We start from the raw sequence: 22,143 nt of genomic DNA, 5'->3' as shown, positions 1-22,143 counted from the left end.
ACCAGATCTGACTCCAGTAGAACTCCTCTAGGATGTGGTAGAACGAAGGATTGGCAGCATAAATGTGCAGCTGACAAGTCTGCAGATATTATGGTATGTAATTACGTCGACATGGACCAAAATCACAAAGGAACGTTTCCAACATCACGTGGTATAATCGCCACGAAGAACTGAGGCTGTTTTGAGAGAAAAGGGAGGCCCTACCCAGTACTAGTATGGCGTTCCTAATAGTGCTTGGTGGGTGTATAAACAACTGGACTTAAATTACACACAAATTAAGGACTTTATCTTATCTCATCTAATCATCTGGAATTACTGTATTGTTTTTAAAATCCCAACATTGACGGTACATAAGTAAAAGTTGTAGTGTGATTTAGAGAAATTGTATTTTGCACGGGCCCCTTCAACAGATTATCAGCTTGGGATTCCTCAGAGATGGTGTGTAAGGGTTCAGATACATTGTAATACGTAGCCGATGGGACATCATGTTAATAGCCAAGATTGTGTGGCAGGCTCACTGATGTTGTAAATGGTTTTTACAAATTCCAGGTAAAAAAAAAAAGAACCCAAAGGCCGTCTTTGTACCCTGATACTGCACAGCTTTTGTAATATTATCTTTTCTTCATTATCGGGTCAGTTCAGGAAAATGCAGGCCTATTTCTCACTGCTGTTAAACCACGAAAGGGTCAATTGTGATTTTACCTGATATAAAGTAAAGATGATGCGAATGCATTTACACCTGAGAGACTGCAGCTTCCTTGCGCTGTAAGGAATTCAGGCGTGCCAGTTCACTCTTTGTTCTTGCTCTCTGCCACGAGGGGGCGAGAAAAGTCAGGACGTTACTTCGCTCCCATTTTTCCAGGTGTCGAATGTGTCTGACAGCCCGGAGCTGGGAGACGAGATCTCCTCCGCCACTGGACAGTTTGGAAAACCACCCAATCAGAGGGGGGGGGAGCTACGTTTGAATTTGTCCAGTTCTGATAAAAAAAAAAAAAAAATCTCTCGGCTGAGCTGTGTTTTGATGTTGTACTTGTACGCCCCCCCCCCCCTCGTAGCCACAGTTTATGGCCACCGGCCGCTCCTCCGGGACTCAGCTGGCCGCAAAGTAAAGTAGGCCAGGGGCTCCGACTGGGTTTGAAATTTCAGTGCTTTACGTGTCGCGTTTAAAATGGACATCGAGGTATTCTCCCCCTGACCGATGGGGACGAGCCCGGACCTGCCTGCACAGGGTCGAACACACTGAGGCCAGGGCAGCTTCACTGCCGGTCGGCCCCGGAGAACGAAGCAGTTGGTTGTGCTGTGTAGCAGAGATACATTGATTAAAAGAATACAAATAAAAGACAATGATAAATGAAACAAATTGGTTTCTGGTCTCATTCTAATTTTCCCAAAGAGTCCAGAACAAGTGATCTTTTATATGCTGTATATATTTTGCTAAAAGAGGTGTTGTTGTGTTTTTTGTTTTTTTGTTTGTTTTGTTTTTTTTTTCAAAATTTCAACCTGTGTCTTTTCAGCCCTCCGCTGATGGGCGGTGAAGTGGGTGGGATTAGTCAAATCGCGACGAAGCTATAAAGGCTTAGGCCCGCCCATCGTCAACTGCAGACTTTCGAGCTGTAGTCGAGGATGCTGATCCCCCGCACCGGACATGACCGCGCACAGGGCAACAGGAGAGGTTTTACGCACGAGTCCCTCTCGCGATCCTAGGCATCCGGCAAACTTGCGGTAGAGAAGCGAACCTGTTCTCATGGTGGGCGCCTCATCTGCCCGTCGAGGAGAGCGCGGTGAAGTGCTGGCCGATTGAATGTCACCTCCGATCACCATGGATTACGGAAGGACCATGGCCCCTCCGGTGCCCCCGCACAATCCCCAACCCGCCCGGCCGGGGCAGGCGCAGGAGCGGCTGCTGAAGTGCGTCCTGCTCGGCGACGGAGCGGTGGGAAAAACCAGTCTGGTGGTCAGCTACACAACCAACGGCTACCCAACCAAATACGTCCCTACTGCATTTGATGACTTCTCGGGTAAGCAGTGTCAAGCTACTGCTACTTTTTAATTTTCATTATCATTTCTGTGGACATATGCACAAATAGTCAAACAGAAGAATAGCCTATAACAGCATATGCAAGCAATGTCACCCCTCCTTTTTCCTAGATCAGGGGTTCTCAGACAGAAACTGTACATTCTGCTGAATGAAACCTACATGACATTTTGTCCACTTCAGGGGTAAATCAATTTGTTGCTACCTGCCCAAATGTCTATCACTGAGTTCTTCTTCAACTTCACGTTTTGAGTGCACCAGCCCCCCCCATTCTTCCATTCCCTCCTATTATTCCACTGTTATGATGGATGTGTTTGTGTTTCCTATTATCTGTCTTACATCAGTTTGAACGTACATGAGCTATCCTCCCTGGATGCAGCCAGGTTTCCATTTGGCACGGTTCCACTTTCCAAACTGTCTCACTAGTCCCAGCAGGCTTTGTTTAATGAAAATAAGAGGAGGGAACAAAATCCTTCAAACGAGGCACATCAGTGATGGCATGAAAAATACACCTGTGACCTGCTGATCACCTTTTAAGGCTTCATGCGCACATCTTCAGACGGTCCCTCTTTAGCTTTTCTTCTTCTAAAAAAAAAAAAAAAAACTTTGTAAACTTTGAAATGTCCAATCTGCATGACTGTCAGCTATTATTGACTCTGCAGGATGCAAGAGTATAAGATATGATGGTATTGATATATGAAAAAACACACATTAACAGATATTTACGCTTATTTAGAATATTTAATCTTAGTTAATTCTCTGACATTACACTGATTAGTTGCAAAACAAACCACTTGGCCAACACAAATCCCATAAAACACTCACTGGGAAACACACCGCCCTCAGACCAACGCTGGCTCAGCCCTCCCATACAGAACAGTCTCTGGTTCAGGGGTTTTGGATTGCACAACTCTGCCTATTGTTGTCAGCCTTGACCCACGAGCCCTCTCCTCTATACTGGGATGGGCACATCTGTTGCCGCGGCTCTGAGGCAGAGATTGTCTTTCGCCCCAGCCTGACAGAGAGCAATTGTGCAGTTGGGGCCCTTCATGGTGATGTCATTTCTTGGTGCCCGGGATCAGAGCGTCCTCTTGAGAGCTGACTTCTGAGCAGTTACGCAATGCCACAGGTGGCGGAGACGTAGAGGAGCGGGAGGCTGGGAGAGGGCACGATAAGAGGGGGTTTTGGTCCAGAAAATCAAAGGACTATCATATGTCAGGGATTAGGAAATGATTACACAGTGGCAGCTCTCTCTCACTTTCCTTTCTTTCTCTCCTCCCGCCCTTTCTCCTTGCTCTTGTTAAAGCACCGTGCCATGATGCCTTACCTACTACAAGAAAAGTTCCATCAGACTCTTTTGATCAGGCGGTATGACCGACCACTCCAGGCGTATTGTAAATGTTTCCAGGTGCCTGCTGCTCAGCATTGTGCTCGCTCTTATGAAAAGAATAAACGGCCCTATAATGTCATTTGTTGTAAGATGACTCATCCACTTTTCCAATCTGGAAGTGAGGCCGATCAGAAGAGAGTCACTGAGCAAACAAAATCTGCTTTGTTTTTACCCCCTCTGTTATTTAGCCTTGAAATGGCCTCTGTCAAATCACAACAGAGAACAAAGCTCGCCGAGTGGTCCGAGCGTCAGTAAAGCTTTACGGTCTCAACAGTAACTGGCAGAGTGGGTGGGCGAGACAGAGCAGGCCGTCTGTGAGCTGCAAGAGCAGAGCAGGGGGTCTTTGTGTTTTCAACTGGCAGGCTTTTGTTTATTCCAGAGAATTTTCTTGTGGGTAGTTGTGTGTATGTTAACTACTGAAGTGTCAGTGTTACACAGGCTTAAAGTAATATTTTCTCTGTCTGTCTCCTTCTGTGTGGACAGCTGTGGTTCAGGTGGACGGAAACCCGGTTAGACTACAGTTGTGTGACACTGCAGGACAGGTGAGTTTTGTTTGTAAGCACAGGCACACACACACACACACACACGCACACACATGCACACACAAACAAATATGGCATTACCTTTTGGCCCCCTATATGGATCACAATGTATGCCTCACATATGTTTCAACCTTTGCTCCACATAAATGTCACATTTTATGAATGGCGTTGTCAGTCTGTCAGTCCACAACTTTGGTTCAGAATGAAATATCTCAACAACTGTTAGATTGCCATGAAATTGTGTACAGACATTGCGCAGTTGGTCCCCGGAGGATGAATCCTAGTTACTTTGGTGATCCCCTGACGTTTCCTCTAGCGCCATCATCGGGTCAACATTTTTTCAAATACCTTTGCTAACGATCAAATACCTGGAAAACTGGAAACTGGAAACTGGAAAAGCATCAGCTGTACTTTGTGTTTAGTGCTAATTAGCAAATGTTAGCATGCTAACCTATAAGTTAGCCTTGTGGTTATGAGTATGTTAGCATGTTGATGTTAGCATTTAGCTCAAAGCACCACTGTGCAGACTCAGAGTCACTAGCATGGCTGTTGCTTGTTACAATGCGATGTATGAATCTTTTAGCCATTCATCGAGGATAAATGCCAAACATTTGCCGCTTCCAGCCTCTCACATGTGAGGACATTGTGCTTTTCTGTGTTTTAAATGTGGGGCTTTTGGTCTGATACAACAAGCCATTTGAGCATGACACTTTGAGTCCTCAGACTTTTTCAGGGTCATTTTCACTGTTTTTGGACATTTAATAGATTAAACAAATAATTTGATTAATTTGAAAAACAAAATCAAAGGTGAATCAATTGTGAAAATACTCATTAGTTGCAGCTATGCTGTCTTTGTGTTCCGCCAGTGTTGCCTTTGCTTTCCACTCTTACTTTGGAGCTCAGGTAGCTCACCAGTGTAGAAATAGCAGAATTCCTGGGCTCTGCTGTCAGTCTTCATCTGGAGTAGAAATAACCCTTTCTAAAACAGGTATATCTTATGGTGGAGGCTAGACTGGAGGTGATATACAAAAAATGAAAACAACTTATTTTTGTCTGTCTCCACTGTTAAGGATGCAGCGGTACGAAAAACTTGCCAGGCAAAAGTTATTAACTCATATTAAGTTGGTAGGGCAATCATGAAAGGAACAGCTTGTGGAACTTTTAATTTCTCTGGGGCATGGTTGGTGGTTTGATAATTCAGCTCAATAGAACCCTGCCCTGGGAGCAGCATATTTGACATTCACAAATGCTGTGAACGCACTTGCCGGTTCAACGCAGAATCAAAGACAATTTGGCACTAAAGTGGAACGAGGCATTTGAACAAGCCCCTAATACATGTAACACCTCACAGCATGTTGCGAGCTGCACACAGTGACAAGCTTAGGCAAATATGGGCAGATAAAAGTCAGTAAACACTTACTGTACTTACACAATTTCATAAGAGGGGAGCTTGTGCCAGAAATGAGTCGGGATGTGCCGAAAAAAAGAGATGACAGAGGAAGAAAGGGGCAAAGGGAGAGTTAGAGAGTGAGCCAAGACAGAGAGACAGAGAAGGTCTGGAGAAAGATGATAACAGCTGCTGCCAAAGCTGTTAAACAAAGTTGCTCCTTACTCACAGATGTTGATATGTCTGTATATTCTGCAGATGGACCTACGTCATCCGATCAGGAAGCAAAGCCAAAGATTGTGTGGGAAACTCACAAGTTGATAAGTGTCCACTGAATTTACTGAGCTTCAAGTCCACATGTTATGTTTGATTTACCGATTGTTTCCGCAGATTTGAGTCGCTTTTTCAATCAAAAGGTGCTGGCACAGAGCATTGTACAGGCAAAGAGGGATTAGGAGATGTGTGCTGGAAAGAAGAAAGTTGAGAGAAAGAAGGAGAGGTTTGCGTCAAGTTACACATAGTGTGTATTCAAGGATATGGGAGGCCCTTGTTAGTCAAAGCTATGTGGCTCCCAAGTGTTAATTTAAGAGATTTACTGTAGATGATATAAAGGTGTGGGCGGGGCTCACACGTATACTGTGTATTAGCACAATATAAACACTATTTAGACAGATTGTCATTGAACGACTATTGGCACAATCCCCTGCCCTGTGATGTTATGGTGCTTGAGTGTGTTGATCAGTGAAGTGATTACTGAAAGTGCATTTGCACGTGGTCCGTCAGGGTGAGAAGTCAAGGGAAATAGTTCATCACAAAGTAAAGATTTAGAGCAAGGCCAAATGGAAAATCTTAAGACTTGTTTGATTTAAATCATGTACATCGCCACATTGCTAACTATCTGTTTCTCTCTCCATCAGGATGAGTTTGACAAACTCCGGCACTTCTGCTACAGTCGGACTGACGCCTTGCTGCTCTGCTTCAGCGTGGTCAGCCCCGCTTCCTTTCAAAACGTCTGGGAGAAGTGGGTCCCCGAAATTCGACGCCGCTGCCCTCTCACGCCCATCCTCCTCGTAGGTACACAGTGCGACCTGCGGCAGGACGTCAAGGTGCTGATCGAGCTGGCAAGGCGGAGGGAGAGGCCGGTGCTGGAGGAAGACGCCAGAACGCTGGCGGAAAAAATTGGGGCGGTGACGTATGTTGAGTGCTCGGCGCTGACACAAAAGAATCTGAAGGAGGTGTTTGATGCGGCCATTGCTGTGGGGCTGCGGCACTCTGACAGGAGAGCGCGACGGGAAAGGAAGGTCCGCAGCACAGCTGATAAGATGAAGATGCTCTCCAAGTCCTGGTGGAAGAAGTATGTGTGCGTCCAGTAGGGAGGGAGGAAATGATTTTCCCGTGACTGATATAAAACTGGAACTGCTGATTTGTCTGGAGGACTTGACTTGGATTTAAGGACTTCTATTTTTACATTCACCTGGACGAACCCGGATGTGCTGGCCAGAATGACTTTAATTCAGAGGAGGAGCAGTTCTATAGAGGCAGAGTGTGCCTGCCTGAGTTGTCGAGTGGTTGCGGGTTTAGCATGGTTTCATTTTGACCATAAAATATCCTTTGTTGATGCCTAAAAGACAGAGAGCATAAGGCTGAAACCACTGTCTGCTGCTCAGAGCCAGACTGAACTCTTTAAATATGACTGACCAGCATTCAACCAAAAATTATGGAGCTAATAAAATTTTATGACACATGGACTGCATATCATAATGGACTTGTCCAAAGCAAATGTGAGCTGACTTGGAGGGGAGGTGTTCAGGCAGCGATGTCTGTACTAAAAGTATACTCCTACTTTTTGTCTGATTTGATACCCTTCTTTAACAAAGTATATTATTTTTTGTATTCTACACTGTAATTCACCCCCCGACACTTCTGATAGATAGTTTAAACCCCCAGTTAGAGATGCAATAGTTCTACTGTTGAAAATCAAAGCCAATCCTGCACCTTTTGTTTCCCAAACCACAAGTGTCTATAACTTCAATGGCAACTTGTTAAGAGTCAGATCAGATAAAATTCATTTTAACTCATTCTCTTTTGGATTACAATCAAATGTACATGAGTATAAATTCATATGAAATCGATGAGATCTTGAGGATGTGTACGGCTGGTTTGAACGGTGTATGTTGTTCATGAACTGTCGCATTAGTCTGGCCATTCACTTCTGTTTAACTAAAAACTAGTGTGGGGATTTCTCTACATCAGCTTGTATCCGTGCCACATTTCAAAGTGTTGATAAAGCTGTCGCACTGTTAGTCGACCACACAGTTAGAGGTCTGTAAGCTCCTCACCAATAGGTGAGTATAGGTTGGTTGGTGTTTAACCTATACTGGATAACACATGTATGCTGTAGGTTTTGGAAGGTTTAGAAGTTTCCATTGTTCACTTTGACTGAAAAGCTTTGCCTGAAATGTTAAAGCCAGTTTGTTAGTTTTCAGAACTTTTTGTTAGTTACAAGGTTGCAGCAATACGTTGGGTAGTGCCACTGTACATTGCACTTATTACACAGAGTCCAAACACATTACTGACGTCTTGCCATGCAATGGCCTTTGGACCAGTTGTGTGGAAACTTTAGAGTTAGACACAGAGCAGGTAAATGCATCTTTGGTGGATGATCACAGGGTCTTTTATTGTCATTGTAGTCAGGGCCTTAAATGGATAATTATCCGTCTTTGTTGGTCAGCGTACCGGAGCTCTCTCCTCTTTTAAAATTACACAGTAAATGAGGTGAAATCACCAAAGAGACTGCTCCTATGTTTGCTTCTTATTTTTCAGAAGCCTTTCATTCAGCTCTGTCTATTTATCTGTTCCTTCTGGGCCAATAACTGATCGACAGCAATACAGAGCAGATGTATGAAACATGATATGTCATTATGTATGTTACATAGTAATCATTAATGATGTTTGTAATGTCATCAGGATAAATGTGTGTGTACATATATAAGTGACTCAGTCATTGGCTGTGCTGTCCAACTCTAAATGATACTCAACAGTATGAGTGTTTCAGTGGGTGTCTGATTCTGGCATGAGAGCAGTTTGTTGAGCTGTATGAGCGGAAAAAAAATAAAATGTGAAATATTTAACCTGTTTCCACTGTTGATGCTTCATTGGAGATGTTATCTTGACTGTCACACTTTAGAGGATATGATATAACCATAAGAGTGGAGGGGGGGAGCTTATTCGTACTTAGTCTCTAAGGTCAAAGGTTATTAACGTATGAATAGGTGTTTTGACAGATCTCATATGTTTTTTTATGTCCTTCAGTAAGAAATTTGCTATACAGAAAATTCCCCATTAAAAAAAAAAAAAAAAAAAAAGGAGGGAACTGGTCTAACCAAAATGTAGGTTAACAGGCTATTGCCAGAAGCGTTCCTGCAGCCTTTCAAAACTTTTAACATGCTTTTAGTAGATAAACACAATGAACTTTGTGAATAAAATTACACTAGAAGTAGACTGAGGGTGATGTTTAATCTAGAGGCTTACCTACTTTCTACGCGTATCGAAACAACACATGGGCTTTGTCCAAAAATCATTCACTATTTATTTTATTTTAGTTTGACATTATGGAGAGGACATTAAATCACACTCAAGTACACAAAAGTCAATAATAGCCTTGGCCAAGACTTTTTTTCCATTGTGGTCCTTGTTAAACAAAACAATATTCACTATATAGGTCGCTGTAGAGCATGCACACTATTTTTGTTGTCTGAATGCCTAATAAGAATTATGATGCACTATATAGTTTACTCCAATTATTCCATAATGAGGCGTAACAACTAGTATTATACAATTGATGACCACAAACCATGACTAACTACCATCCTGCATTGCTAAGACAGAAAAAATCTAAATATACAGTAGTGACCTGAGTAGTTTTTAAATTTTGCCATGTGATTCACTATATTGTCCCCTAAATATTGAGTTCCCCAAATTTCAGCCAGTCTCTAAAATTAACTAACAACTACGTTTTAAAAAGTTACGAAAGAGTTAAATGAGACTTCAGAGATTTAGCCACAGAGGTTTTGTTGGCACCAAGACTTCTAACTATGCAGGATCAGATGATTATAATTGCCTGAAATAGGCTTTTTCTCCTATTCATAGCTATGTGTCTACACCACAGAATACAACAATGGGCAGAGAATGACAGTTAGCTAGGTATCTTGTACTTGTTTAGAAGCGCTAATGATAGGGTAGACGGCTAAAAGAGAGTTTGTGTCGTGTGGCAGACTTCAGATGAGTATGTTGACCAGCCTCAGAGTGGCTGAAACTAAGGTAGGAGTGGTGCCAAGTGGTCTAATTATGATAGTCAGCGTGGCTCCACTTTCCACCAATATTTTAGCAGGAAACTCCATTGTTGTGTCTTAGGCAGCCATCTTTTGAAATGTCCTCAGATTTAGCATTGTGGCTTGTGTGTTTGACTGCAATAGCTACATGTCTGCTGTAGTACAGGTTATTGTCTGTATTAGGAATTTGGAGCTGTCAGTCATGAAACTAGCAGACAGGAAACATATCTGGAGTGAGGTCTACACATCTCTCAAATTTCACAGTGAAATTGTTTGACTGTATGTCCATGTGCAAGTGCCTCTCCGCTAATTTAGATTGCTCTGCTTAATCCAAATACCAAACCTGTCCCTGAGGTAGAAAAGTGAATAAATATTCTAGTGTGTAAACAGGAGAGCTCAGTGTTAAGCAAACATATATGGGAGTATTTGTGTAACCATATGTAAACGTAAAACACGCCAATGAGCAAACATCATCAAACCCTTGAAGACTATGGCATCATTCAGTGGTAATCTAACTGTATGCACTGGAGCCATTTCTTGGTCACAGGTTCACGGAAGCGACCTCAACATTTAAATGACCTTTGTGGCTCGATCAGAGGGCGTCCACTGTGGCAGAAATTGGGCAATAGAGTGGAATTTGTGCTTAGTTTAAAGGGGATAACTGCAACTGCTGATGTGAACAGGGCCATAGCCAGGATTGTAGAAATACTGAGGTCATGAGTCCAAATTCCTAAGGCACAACCCCCACCTAAGAAGGTTTTTGATTAGTGTCCATCCATACTTTATTCATTCAACTCTGTTTTCTGTAAGTTGTATCTCTCAATATTGTGTAAATATTTTTCCAAAGCATTCTTTACACAGACTGGTATTGTAGTGGACAATGCTAATGTTTTTGGATAAAAGAGCCTTAAAAGAGTAGTTCAACATTTTGGGAAATACACTTATTTGCTGTTTTGCCAAGAACTAGATGAGAAAATCAATACCACTGTCATATCTGTCGGTTCAACGTGAAGCTACAACCAGCAACTAATAAACTTAGCATAGCATAAAGCCTGTAAACTGGGTGAAATAGTTAGCCTGTCTCTGCCCAGCACATAATCCAGTGTAAAACAACACATTGTCATTTTCGCAGTTTTTGTATGGATTACACAAACAAACAAATTATAACACGTTAATTAGTGAGTATTAGAGGTGCTGGTACGCACCTTTCTCTACCTTCAGAGAGAGAGAGAGCCAGATAGCTGTTTCTCCCATTTCCAGTTTTTATGCGAAGCTAAGCTAACAGGCTACTAGCTCAGCTTCATACTGAATGGACAACTATGTGAGTGGCATCGATCTTCTTATCTACCTTGTTAAGAAAGCAAATAAACTGTCTTTCCTAAAATGCCGAACTAAGAAAAATATCAGAATAAGCCTAAAATAAAACCAGCATGTTTAATATGTGTGTTATCGTAGAATGTAAACGCCTCTTCATATCATCCAACTCCCCAGATTCCCAGAAATATTAAAAAAGTGTTACTGATAGCTAAATCCCTGGAGGGAATCATTTGTGGATATCCCTTTTAAATTAATGATGGGTGAGATAATGGTGTGAAATACGTGGCCTAGTCAACTGTAGCCTGCTTCAGCTGTTAAAACTGAAATGGTCATTGAACTTTTCAGTCCTGTAAACCCACTTCCTTACATAACTTCTGCGAATCATTTAGGTAACAACTGAACTCTGACTCCACATGAAAGAGCACCCCCCTAATCAGTTTTGATGTCTTAAAGTTGGTGAAGGATTTCTCTGGCACCCCTCGGATAATTGCCAGCATAATGACTGGAGCTCAGCCCACGGGGCGGGATTACTGAGGAACATAAACCATGTTGATCGGGTCTATGGGGTGCGAAGGGATCTAACCAGTAGACTGTGGTTCACTTTGTACATTGTCTTTAGGATTAACTGTTGCCCAAGCTTTTTGTAATGCGATGCAATATGTCTGGGGCCCTGATTAAAAGACACCCACACATAGGTTTAACCAGTAATTGAGTACAGTTCATTATTCTTGACAGAAATCTGCTTTCAAAGAATGTTTAAGTCCTCTCTCTTATAACCCTCCTTTTACAGGAGTTGTTCACATCTTCTCATATGTTTACAGGACTTTATGACAATGATTATGACACACAGGTTTACTGAGAGGTGAGAATGGTGTAAAGGGTTCAGTGTGCGTCAAATGAACCAGGTTGTGTAACGTGGTCTAAAATATCATCCTAAGGGTATTTGGGCATCAGTCTAGGTCGAATTGAATTGTACTCTTGAGTATGATCTTGTTGCTTTTTCTTCATGCTCTTTGTAGGCAAAGTGTCAGTGCAGATCAGTTAACAACATTGCACTTTGTGTTTACAGCCTTTAAATTATATGAACTGTAGTTCCGAAAATTACAGCATGATTATCCCCCAAATAAAAGTAAGACAAGACAGGTAAGACAGTTGTCTCGATTGTGTCTGAGGGCAGCCCACAGAGTCATACCTTGAAAACCCCTGTTTTTATGAACAGACAGCAGTCAGATAGACACATGCCATACACTGTATCAGTCACTGCTGCTGCAAACCTTTGCTGTTCAGATATTCAAGTGCACCAGATAAGTGGTGAAGTGCAAGTTGTATAGGGTTTTGAAGTCAGTTATCACTCAGACACATGAACACACATGATATTTTTCTGACCACTGTGCAGAATTGGAAACGTGGAGATCAGCCAAAAAGCAACCTGCCCAGTAAGCTGGATGGAGAGTACTCTGTGGTGGTACCTGTGGCTATGCGAAGTTGTTGCATGGTTCCCTGTTCTGACATGTATTTCCAAATCTGTCAGATAAACTACATCTTGCTCCAGTGAGTACTATCCCTGGAGGACCCCCCCCCCATTTACAAAAGATACTGTTGCTGGATTTACTCACAGCTGTGTAATACATTTAAGACATTGGTGGATTTTTATTTCTTTTTTTAACCTCTGTGTGTTGACCTACAAATCAACAATGATGTAAAAAAAACAAGGAAATAATGTTTTGATTTAAAGCTGCACAAATAAATATTTTATTATAACAATGGCTCAAATGAATGCATGTAATGTGAAAGGGATCTCTTGTAGTAGCAAACCCCCCAAAGAATTATCACCGGACTCTGCAGTTGGCCTCAGCCCTAGAGAGGGCTTGAGGGTCTTCAAGGTCATTGTTTTGGTTTTTATGGCTCACAACTTTACCGTTTTAGTTCATTCGCTACTCTCACCACTGCTTTCATGCAGCTGGTGAACATAGTAGAGCTGGTGAGCCAGATATTTCCCTCAAGAATTGGTAGAGACCAAATCCAGAGCTAAAAAGAGAATGAACACTGGGTTTACATTCACCAGGTGTCCAGAAACACGTAGAGTACATTATGAAAAACTAGGTATCTGCGGTACAGAAGACAGTGGCCAAAAGGTCATTTCCATGTCATGTTTCCCACTCTCCTGACACTTCTTGCAATCATCTGCACTGCATTTACCAGTTGTTGGTAACACAGAAATTCTGTATTATTATGCAAAGTAAAAGGCACAGCAAAAATATAGGTCAAACAGTCATTAATAAGAAGTGAATAGAGTTTGTTAGAAAACTATAACTATCTATACAGTGAACAGAGATTACTGAAGAGAGATTAGGTCTGGTTTTATCCCAAAAAGACAGTATTTGCTGTGATGCTTTTGTCAGTGCTGATTTATGAATAAAAATATTTAATCTGACATCTTGCTTCATTTCTGAAAACCAAAGCCACCAACCTGCTGTTGGCTAACACAGTGGTTGTGGGAGTGGCCTGTCTGGCAGGCTACAGTATGGCATTGCTAGTAGGATTATGTTTTAATAAGCTTATGTAAACACCCCCCACAGTGCTGTCTCATTATGGGAAGCTAATTGAGTTGCTCTGTCCTGGGGTCAGCAGGGCCTCTTTGAACAGTTCAGTGTTTTGCTATAAAGAGGCCCATCTCTGCCTCCAGAACATCTGTCCTGTGGTCTGTGGAGCATGTGTCTTTCCTTCAGACGAACCGTTTGGACGTGCACATCTTTGCATCACTTGCACATGTACATTATATTTTTGTATACACAGTTGCTTCAACTGTTGCCTTGAGGTAGAAATGACTGTAAAAGTAACTATAAACTGCAATACCTTTCTGTTTAAGCAACTTCTTTGTAAAAGAAATTCACCCATTTATAGGCCTGCCATACTGTTGTCCTTTGTCCTTTTCCCCCTACTCCTCTTAGTTTCCTTGAACCACTTATGTTTTTGTTGGTCTTTATGTTTTTATGCTTAATTTTCATTCTTATTTTTAGCCATTCAACCTGCATGGCATTCCACACTAAAATATCTCAGTAACAACTGGGTTGGACTGTCATTAATGCTCTCAGATAATGAATCCTACTGACCTAGGTGATTGCCTGATTTTTCTTCTTGTGTAGCCTTGGGGCTAACATTTTAGGCTTTTAGTGAAACGTCTAGAAAACTGAAGAACGGATTGCAACAAAATTTGATACTAATATTCATAGAGGACCAATCCTACTGACTTTGGCTTGCCTGTGACCTTTTCATGTAGCAAAACCTGTTCATCACAGTTTTCACTTATTTAGTCAAATTACTCAACATCTATTAAATAGACTGGCACAAAAGTTTGTACAGACATTCATGATCCCAAGTGGATAAATTTTGGTGATCCCCTGATTGTTCATCCAGAATTGCCACAAAGATGAATTTTGTTGTTTTCATGTCCACCTCAGGGTGAATTGTAATAATTTTGGTGGTCCGCTGAATTTTCATCATCATCATCAGGTCAAAAATTGTTTTTATCCAGTACATTCACATTTACATTTATTCATTTGTTCGAAGTGAGGTACAAATGAGTTACAATCCAAGCCTCAGTAGATCAAAGAGAAGTCTTTGAAAAAAAAGTGCCTCTACAATGACACCACTTGACCAGTACTTTGGTTTATAACCAAATGCTTGCAAAACTAAAGACACTCTCAACAGCCTTGCTGTACTTTTAGTTCATTGCTAATTAACCAGTGTTATCACAGTAGCATGCCAGACTAAGATGATGAACATGTCACATAATTATTATAACTGCTAAAATTAAGCATTTTAGTATTGTCATTGTGACCACGTTGGCATGACGTCATTAGCACTTAGCTCAAATCATTGGTCTGCATAGATAAAGCCTCACATGGCTTACAAGGCTATAGACTCCTTGTTTTGCTTAAGTTGTAACACTGGCTGCAATGAAAAGCTTTTATATTTTTGTTTAGCCTTTTTTGTCATTTTTTTTCTTTGCGAATGTTGTTATGTATAAAATAAAATCAGTATTTTGGAAAGTAAAACTTAATGATGAATGTAATCCAAGTTACCACATACTACCAGCGTTCTGAAGAGTTCTTCTTGTCCTGGCTCATACATAATACTGTTTGTTCTCCTGGACTTCTGTGATAAGTTCATCAGCATTAGTCAGTATTACAGAAGTAAGCTTCAGTCCCCATCTTTCACACAGCTTATAATTTGGCGGGCTGATTTTTAGTGTGGTTTGCATTCAAAAGAACTGCTCTGAGATCAGACTTAAAAAATATTGGTCTTGTTTCCAATGGGTTTGTGTTTTTATCCAGAAAGCTTCCAAGTATCTATCTTTGAAGTGATTCCACTAGTTGTGAACGTAGAGCATTACACAAACTTGCCATTGCCAGCGATTCATGCAGTCTGTTGCTTCATGCACAAATACAAACACACACATACCTGCATGTGTGCGTTTGTCATATGTGACCTCTACAATATATTGTTTTTTTAAAGAGGTAAACACGGAAGAAGGTTGTGACATTTCTCTCTATTTATGGTTTGGCCCACCGCTCAAAAGATAATTAACCTGTGTCAGGCGGAATGAGATGACAGAAGCGGCTCCATATCTGTTCCTTATCTGTACCTCTGCTACACAATAGAAACTCCTGTCCATCGAGGATTGCTGTTAATAATTGGTTTGAGTTATGTTATGAATTTCACATGCTGTTTCTAAGGCTCAGCTGTAAATATTTTGGATTTATAATCTCCGGAGGTCGGACACTAACCAGATGCTGTGTGCGTCTTGATAAGGAGAGCATCTGCTGTTTGCAGAACATCTCAAGTTTCTTGCGCTTTCCTTGGTTTCGCTGTTTAGTGCCAAGTTTTATCAGGGGCACAAAAAGTAGTCTCTCTCTGACTCTAGAAAAATGATATTTCTGATGAAACTGGAGCACAGGAGAAGAGACTGTAGGGTCTAATTCAGTAAGGTTGTGCTTTCCAGGTGGAATCACCTTTTTTAAAGTTTTTTTTCCCCCTCTTTCCTCAGCAGATCATATTCTCTGGTTTGAATCCAACTGTACATCTGATGTCACCAACAGACACTGGGATTGGATCACAGCTGCAGCCCACTTGGCTGATGTTATCTGATTGGCCTCCAGAGACATACATTGTTCTCTCTGTAGCAATGACTCATGGGCGCAGTGACCTCATTTACTCTGGGACATATGTGAATATTTTCTTCTCCTTTCTTCCTTGTCTCTCTCATTTGCTCATGTTTATATCTCTTTACCCTGTGCTCCCCCTTTCTTTCTGTTGCCTCTATCACCTGCTCTCTGTATCAGTTTATTTTGTTGGTGCTCCCTCATTCTCTGTTTGATTGCTGACAGACTGTGGTGCTTTGATCTCTCACATGGGACAGATAAGAGTTCAGGTTGTGTCTGGGTGTGTGTCTGTGTTCTCGTATCCATATTCACACACACACACATTAATGCCCTGTTTTCCCCTGGCCTTGATATATCGTGGTTTACTACTGTTTGGACTGCAAATCCAATAGCCTTCAGTTTGACTGATCTACACAGGACAAAGACACCTCAGATAACACCTGAGTGACTCATAGGTTTTAATATTGATCACACATCCTGACTGAGGGTTTCCAAACATATGTGCAGATCTGACATTATCTAAAAAGTGCAGTTTTATTCCTAAAGTAAACAAAAGCCAATGAAATCAGTCCACAGTTGATTATTTACCCACCCCTGTGACTCATTAAGTGGCCTGACCAGCTCAACAGGACTGATGGACCAAAGTGTTCCTTGTTGTGAAAGTAAAGGTAGATGACTTTGTTCCACACATGCAAGATTGACTGAACTAGTGGTCATATATTGTACAGAAAAAACGTTGAGACTGTCCTTCCAAGAAAAAAATGATAGCATTGGACGTTTCAATTGACAAAGCCATCTAGCGGCTGCAGGAATCAGACTCTTGTACATCAGGAGCAAAGGAGGAAATATTGCGACATTACAATAGAGCCACAAAGTCTGCAGTGGGAGAAGGTTGGGTGGATGGATGGGTTACCAAAGCGTCTGAATTTGACATGGGAGAAAGACTGCCAAGAGTGAGGAGGATAAATTTGACATTCTCTAGTGCAACCAACTTGTCAAATTTTTCACTTATCCCATATAATATCTCAACATCTGTTTGTTGAATTGGCACAAAACTTTATGCACATATCCATGGCAACCAGGCAATGTATCGTAATGACTTTGGTGATCACCTGACTTTTCATGTAGTGCCACCATAACGTTGACATTTGTAGTTTTGAGTGAAATATCTTGACAAACCATTGGATGGATAGCCATGAAATTTGGTACAGGCACCCCTGCCCCCCTCAGAGTGAACTGTAATAACTTCTGTGATCCTCTTTTTCATCTAGCACAATCAAAATTTCACTTTGTCCAATACTTTGGACAATGATAACAGTTTTGTTTTAACCATAACAATAATGGCCGTCTAACCTTGACGACATAATAATTAGAACCCAAACCATGATCTTTCCCTTGTCCTAACCAAGCAGTATTTGTGCGTAAACCTAACCAAACCTTAACCATAGCAGTGTCAGATCAAGAAACACTTGTATGTGTTGTGTTGTTTCTGGAGCAGAACTATGAATAACATATTTTGTTGTTTCATCTGGAGCACTTGTTGGAAATGTTTAAAGCTGAAAATGTATAGCTAGTGGAAACACTTATAAATATTATATATATATATATATAAAATGTTGCGGGTTTAATCGAATCATTTTTCCTTCCTCCAGGTTTCCTCACGTCCTCATTTCTTCATCTTGCAATGATGCATTGAAGATACACAGTTTACTTCATTTTGATACATTTTATTAACCGATCACTGCCAGAAGCTGGGAAGTGTTATATTGCCTCATCATTTGTTTCAAACTATTTGAAATGAATAAGTGGATCTGTGTATTAAATTGACTGTGCGTGTCTCCTTCTAAGTTCTTGGCATTTGATCAACACATATGCTCTCCTGCTCATACTGAGGAGTTGCATCTTGACGGGAAACAGAACGACTCATGGCCTGGGACTCTCTGTTCTCCTCTCTGCTCTAATGTACTTACTGATAGACACATGAAATCTGGAACTGGACCCACAGAGGCTTTAGCGCTGCAAGCCAAGACCAAGCCAGCTGTTGGCAGTTACAGGGCCAGTTATGTAAGTGTGTCCCTCTCTCCCTATGAGGCATGACTCCTCACCTCACGCCACGCTGTGCATAAAGCTCTTTATCAGTAACTGAGATAACACCTGCAGAAGTGCTCCACTTCCCTGTCCCTGTACAGTGGAGCAATTTTACAGCCCAATGGAAAACAACAAGATTAAACTTGTACTTTTGATGTACTTTTAGTTCTTCCCTGCTTTTTTCTTTTGCACAGTTTGTTGCAGGTTCTTTGATTTGTGGTCTTTAAACTCTCTCTCACCCTCTTTATCCGTCACACTCTTGGCAGTCTTTCTCTTGTCTTCTTTTGTTTCTTCCACACCCACATTCCCTCCCTTTCTCACCCCCCACTCTGCTCTCTTTCTAGAGTTGCCCTTTATCCCACTTCTGAATATCTGCATTCACTTTCCGAACCGAATACAAAAAACAATGACGTATTCTTCAGGCCCTGGCCAGTAGAGTGACCTTTATCTTCTCCCGTCTCTGCCCTCTCAGCCCCTTTCTTTCGTATCCTTTTTGTTTACTCTCCACCTTCCAAATTTCAGGGTTTTCTCACAAATGTGTTTTTTGTCCTATACTTCCTAGTCATCCTCCATCACCACCACCAAAACCAGTACCACACGCACATGCACACACTCCTGAATCTGCCAGACCTAGTAGACTTTTATTCGCGACAGTGAGCTCACACTGAGACTGTGTTTGTTCACTGAAGTCAAAAGCAGAGCTGCCCTCAATGATTGATTGCTCCGTAATCCCTCAGTAACAACACAACACAAACTAAATTCACTGTTATAGCATGTGCTGCGCTGCAGAGCAGGTAAGGAGCCCCCAGAGGCAGATCACACGATTGGCTGAAACAGCGCTTACCCTGACGATCATCACCTGAGGATATAAATGCTTCCATTTTTAGAGTTTAATTGCGGAAGCCATTACTGTGATTCACAAAGACACAGCGGCCCTAACTAGAGCTGAACTTCCCGTCGTGACCCTGCGACCTCAGCCCCCTGGAAGCTTTGAAACCTGAGAAAGCTGCCCCGACCTCTGACCTCCAGCCTCCCTCCTCCCACGGTAAGAGGAGCCCCCTCTTTCTCCCCCTTCGGACAGGATGTGACCTATGAGAGGAGCTCTGTAGGAGGGCCTTGACCTCAGACACTGTCCAGACTAAGTGTCTGGACCAACCTGATCTGAGAATGGCAGGCTGAATGCAAGACCTGACAACAAGATGTAACAGGTTCAGATAAGTGTCAAAAAAACAAGCAGTGTTTATTTCATGTTTTATCTTGTAGAGCTGAAACGATGAGTTGCAACTTTTTTTTGATAATTGATTAATTAGTTACGTAATTTTATGTCAAACAAAAATGCAAATGATTCTCTTGTACCAGCTTGTCTTTGTCAGTTCTGCTACGCAAAGTTCTGCAACACAAATTTAAATTCTTTTTTCCAATCTTTTTTTTTCTTTCATTTAGTTTTATCTTTTTAGTCCTTGAAAATATATTCAAATCAGACAACATAAGACATTTAAAGGTCAAAGCTTGTAACTTATAGATTTCTGAAACCTGCGTTGAGATGTTGCAAGTAGATGCTGCTTTATTTTAAAAGTCCTCCAACTTGAATGGCCATATAGGTCGTTTGTCCCCACCTTCTGATATGACCCACAGGGATGTTTCCTGAAATAGTGTCCCTATGGCAGCAGGCGTACAGGACTTTCATTGTCATGGTTACAATGAAAACCACGCAGCTAAGGTTGTGGAACGGTCATGGGTAAAAGAAACAATGACAACTATCAGTTTCACACGGGGAATGAACAGAGGTCTCCCGTGTCAAAGTTCTGTGTTTTCTGGACCCATCCAACCACCCCAACCTCTTTCTCCCAACACAGATTTTTTTGCTCTATATACCACGTCACCCAACTTCCGCCACTGTCAGCTGACTTCTGCTGTTAGAGGCTGCCTAACAGTAAAATGTAACCGTAAAAAACTGTTTGAGCAGAGACCTATTTTTACAGGAGGACAGTCTCCTGAAGGTCATGGAAACAATTTTTTAATGTCTTTTTAGGAAACTAAAAGTCTTAAGGATCAGACAAAACAAAGAAATTTGATGACACAATCATCGGCTACAGATTGTCACTGGAACGTTTTAGTATTTTCTGAAGTTTTGTTGACTAAATAATTAATCAATTAATCAAGAAAATAACTGGATGAGTCGATAATGATAATAATTAGTAGCTTTAGCCCTAGCATCTTTACTTCCATATACTAAATTCCTGCCGATCATTTTTCAAAGCACGCTTTTGTGTTAGATTTCATAACATGTTTTTCCTACTTTTCAGGCAACCTTTGGCAACCATTGATTCCCACATGTTACATGAAACTTTGTAATCTATCATTAAGAACATTGTGTCTCTTTTTATTTTGTTCAAAATGATGGTATCATGGCATATTTAAGAAGTCGAAAGTGACTGAAGGGAAATCTCTGCACTGTACAACCAGTCACTGATGATGTATCTTCTACAAGAGACAGGTATGATGTTAACTGTGATGAATTACTGTCATGATGTGGCATTTCTCCAGATCCTTCTTTTTTTTCCTAACAAACTTTTATCCTCTTTGTGTCTATAAAACCTTTTCTCACACCATCACATTATTGTTTTTCATTTTTTTTCAGTGTCCTCCTCCGCCCATTCATGCCCTTTTCCATCCTCCACTTGACATTATGAATGTATCCAGTCACTGCCAGTAAAGTTTAAAAGAGCAAACTGTCTTTGTGATTCTACTGTGCAATGTGAATCCACATCATCCATTTGCCTTTGTCTCTCTATTTAGCTAAGGCTTTTCTAAGACTGCACCACTGACAGTTAGTTTCATCCAAGCTTCTCTATTCAGTTCAGAAATGGGCTTTGATGCTTTTCATTGGGAAGTTTTGGTCCAATTCCTTTTCAGGTTGGGCTGTTGATTCTTTTCTTTGTTGGTCTGCAGAGTGTCAGCCAACAAAACATCAGGAAGAGCTGAGTTGTTAAGAACAGGGAGTGGGTTTGGACGTGTTGGGAACGGGGTCATGATGTCTGGTGTGTGTCAGCAGTAAAGCTGCTCTCACCACCACAAGCATGAGAACAAAGAACTGCTGCAGGATTTGCACTGATTCTAAGTACCTACAGTTTGATAAGACGATGTGTTGTTCTCGTAAATGAAAAATTACCGGTTGAGTGGTTTACTTTTGGTCTAGCATTTCTTATTATGAAATCCACAGATTGTGTACTGTAGTTCTCTGGCTTAGTTTGTGTGCAGAGTGCAGTTTGCATTTAGGCAGCTGTAGCTCCAGGATGAATTGGGGGCAGTTGTGGAGGGTAACTGATGACGCTTACTCCGGTATCATACTTAACAATTTTGAGGAACACGTACTTTACTTGGGTGTTTCAACAATTTCCTACTTCTACTGCACTACATTTCTGAGGGAAGAATTGTACTTTTTACTCCACTACATTTATCTGACAAATATAGTTACTAGTTACTTTGCAGATTAAGATTTCAACAACTTATAATGAGTATATTAGAAAAGGAAAACCTCCTGTGATGCATCGTAAACTTCATTTTATTTGTGTTCCTACATTGTTGCTGGTATTATTTTGTTTAAAGATTACTTCAACATTGTTTCCAATCTTTTGCAATTAGTCTGCAAGTGATGTTATGTGGTGACATTCTCCATTTTGTAAAAGCACAGATTGCATTTCATAATATTAATGCCCAGCCAGTTGCTGCAAGTAAAGCACACTGGGTTCTTCATGCCTGCAAATGTCTGCATGCCACAACATAAAACACAATGCACTGTGACGGTAAATTAAACATGTACCCAACAGTATTGTAACAGTTAAAATTAGCTTCATCTTGATGGGCTATACCAGTAAAATGCTGCTT

General features: G+C 41.3%; 1 protein-coding gene across 1 annotated transcript; it reads left to right on the top strand.

Moving 5' to 3' along the window:
- Positions 1–1,615: 1,615 nt before the first annotated feature.
- Positions 1,616–8,639, top strand: rhoub (ras homolog family member Ub). Its single transcript, XM_040130599.1, has 3 exons — positions 1,616–2,018; positions 3,909–3,967; positions 6,272–8,639. Exons 1-3 carry the CDS (start codon positions 1,802–1,804, stop codon positions 6,725–6,727), a joined length of 732 nt encoding a protein of 243 aa, XP_039986533.1. The 5' UTR covers positions 1,616–1,801; the 3' UTR covers positions 6,728–8,639.
- Positions 8,640–22,143: the final 13,504 nt, after the last annotated feature.

Source organism: Xiphias gladius, chromosome 7 (genome assembly GCF_016859285.1).
Source record: "Xiphias gladius isolate SHS-SW01 ecotype Sanya breed wild chromosome 7, ASM1685928v1, whole genome shotgun sequence".
NCBI classification, from domain to species: Eukaryota; Metazoa; Chordata; class Actinopteri; order Istiophoriformes; family Xiphiidae; genus Xiphias; species Xiphias gladius.
Note: the sequence above shows the minus strand (reverse complement) of the source record. Positions and strands in the feature narration are given on the sequence as shown.

Coding starts and splice junctions, on each gene's coding strand:
- rhoub (XM_040130599.1), top strand. CDS start 1,802: ATGTCACCTCCGATCACCATGGATTACGGAAGGACCATGGCCCCTCCG. Junction 2,019..3,908: donor TGCATTTGATGACTTCTCGG/GTAAGCAGTGTC, acceptor CTGTGTGGACAG/CTGTGGTTCAGGTGGACGGA. Junction 3,968..6,271: donor TGTGTGACACTGCAGGACAG/GTGAGTTTTGTT, acceptor TCTCTCCATCAG/GATGAGTTTGACAAACTCCG.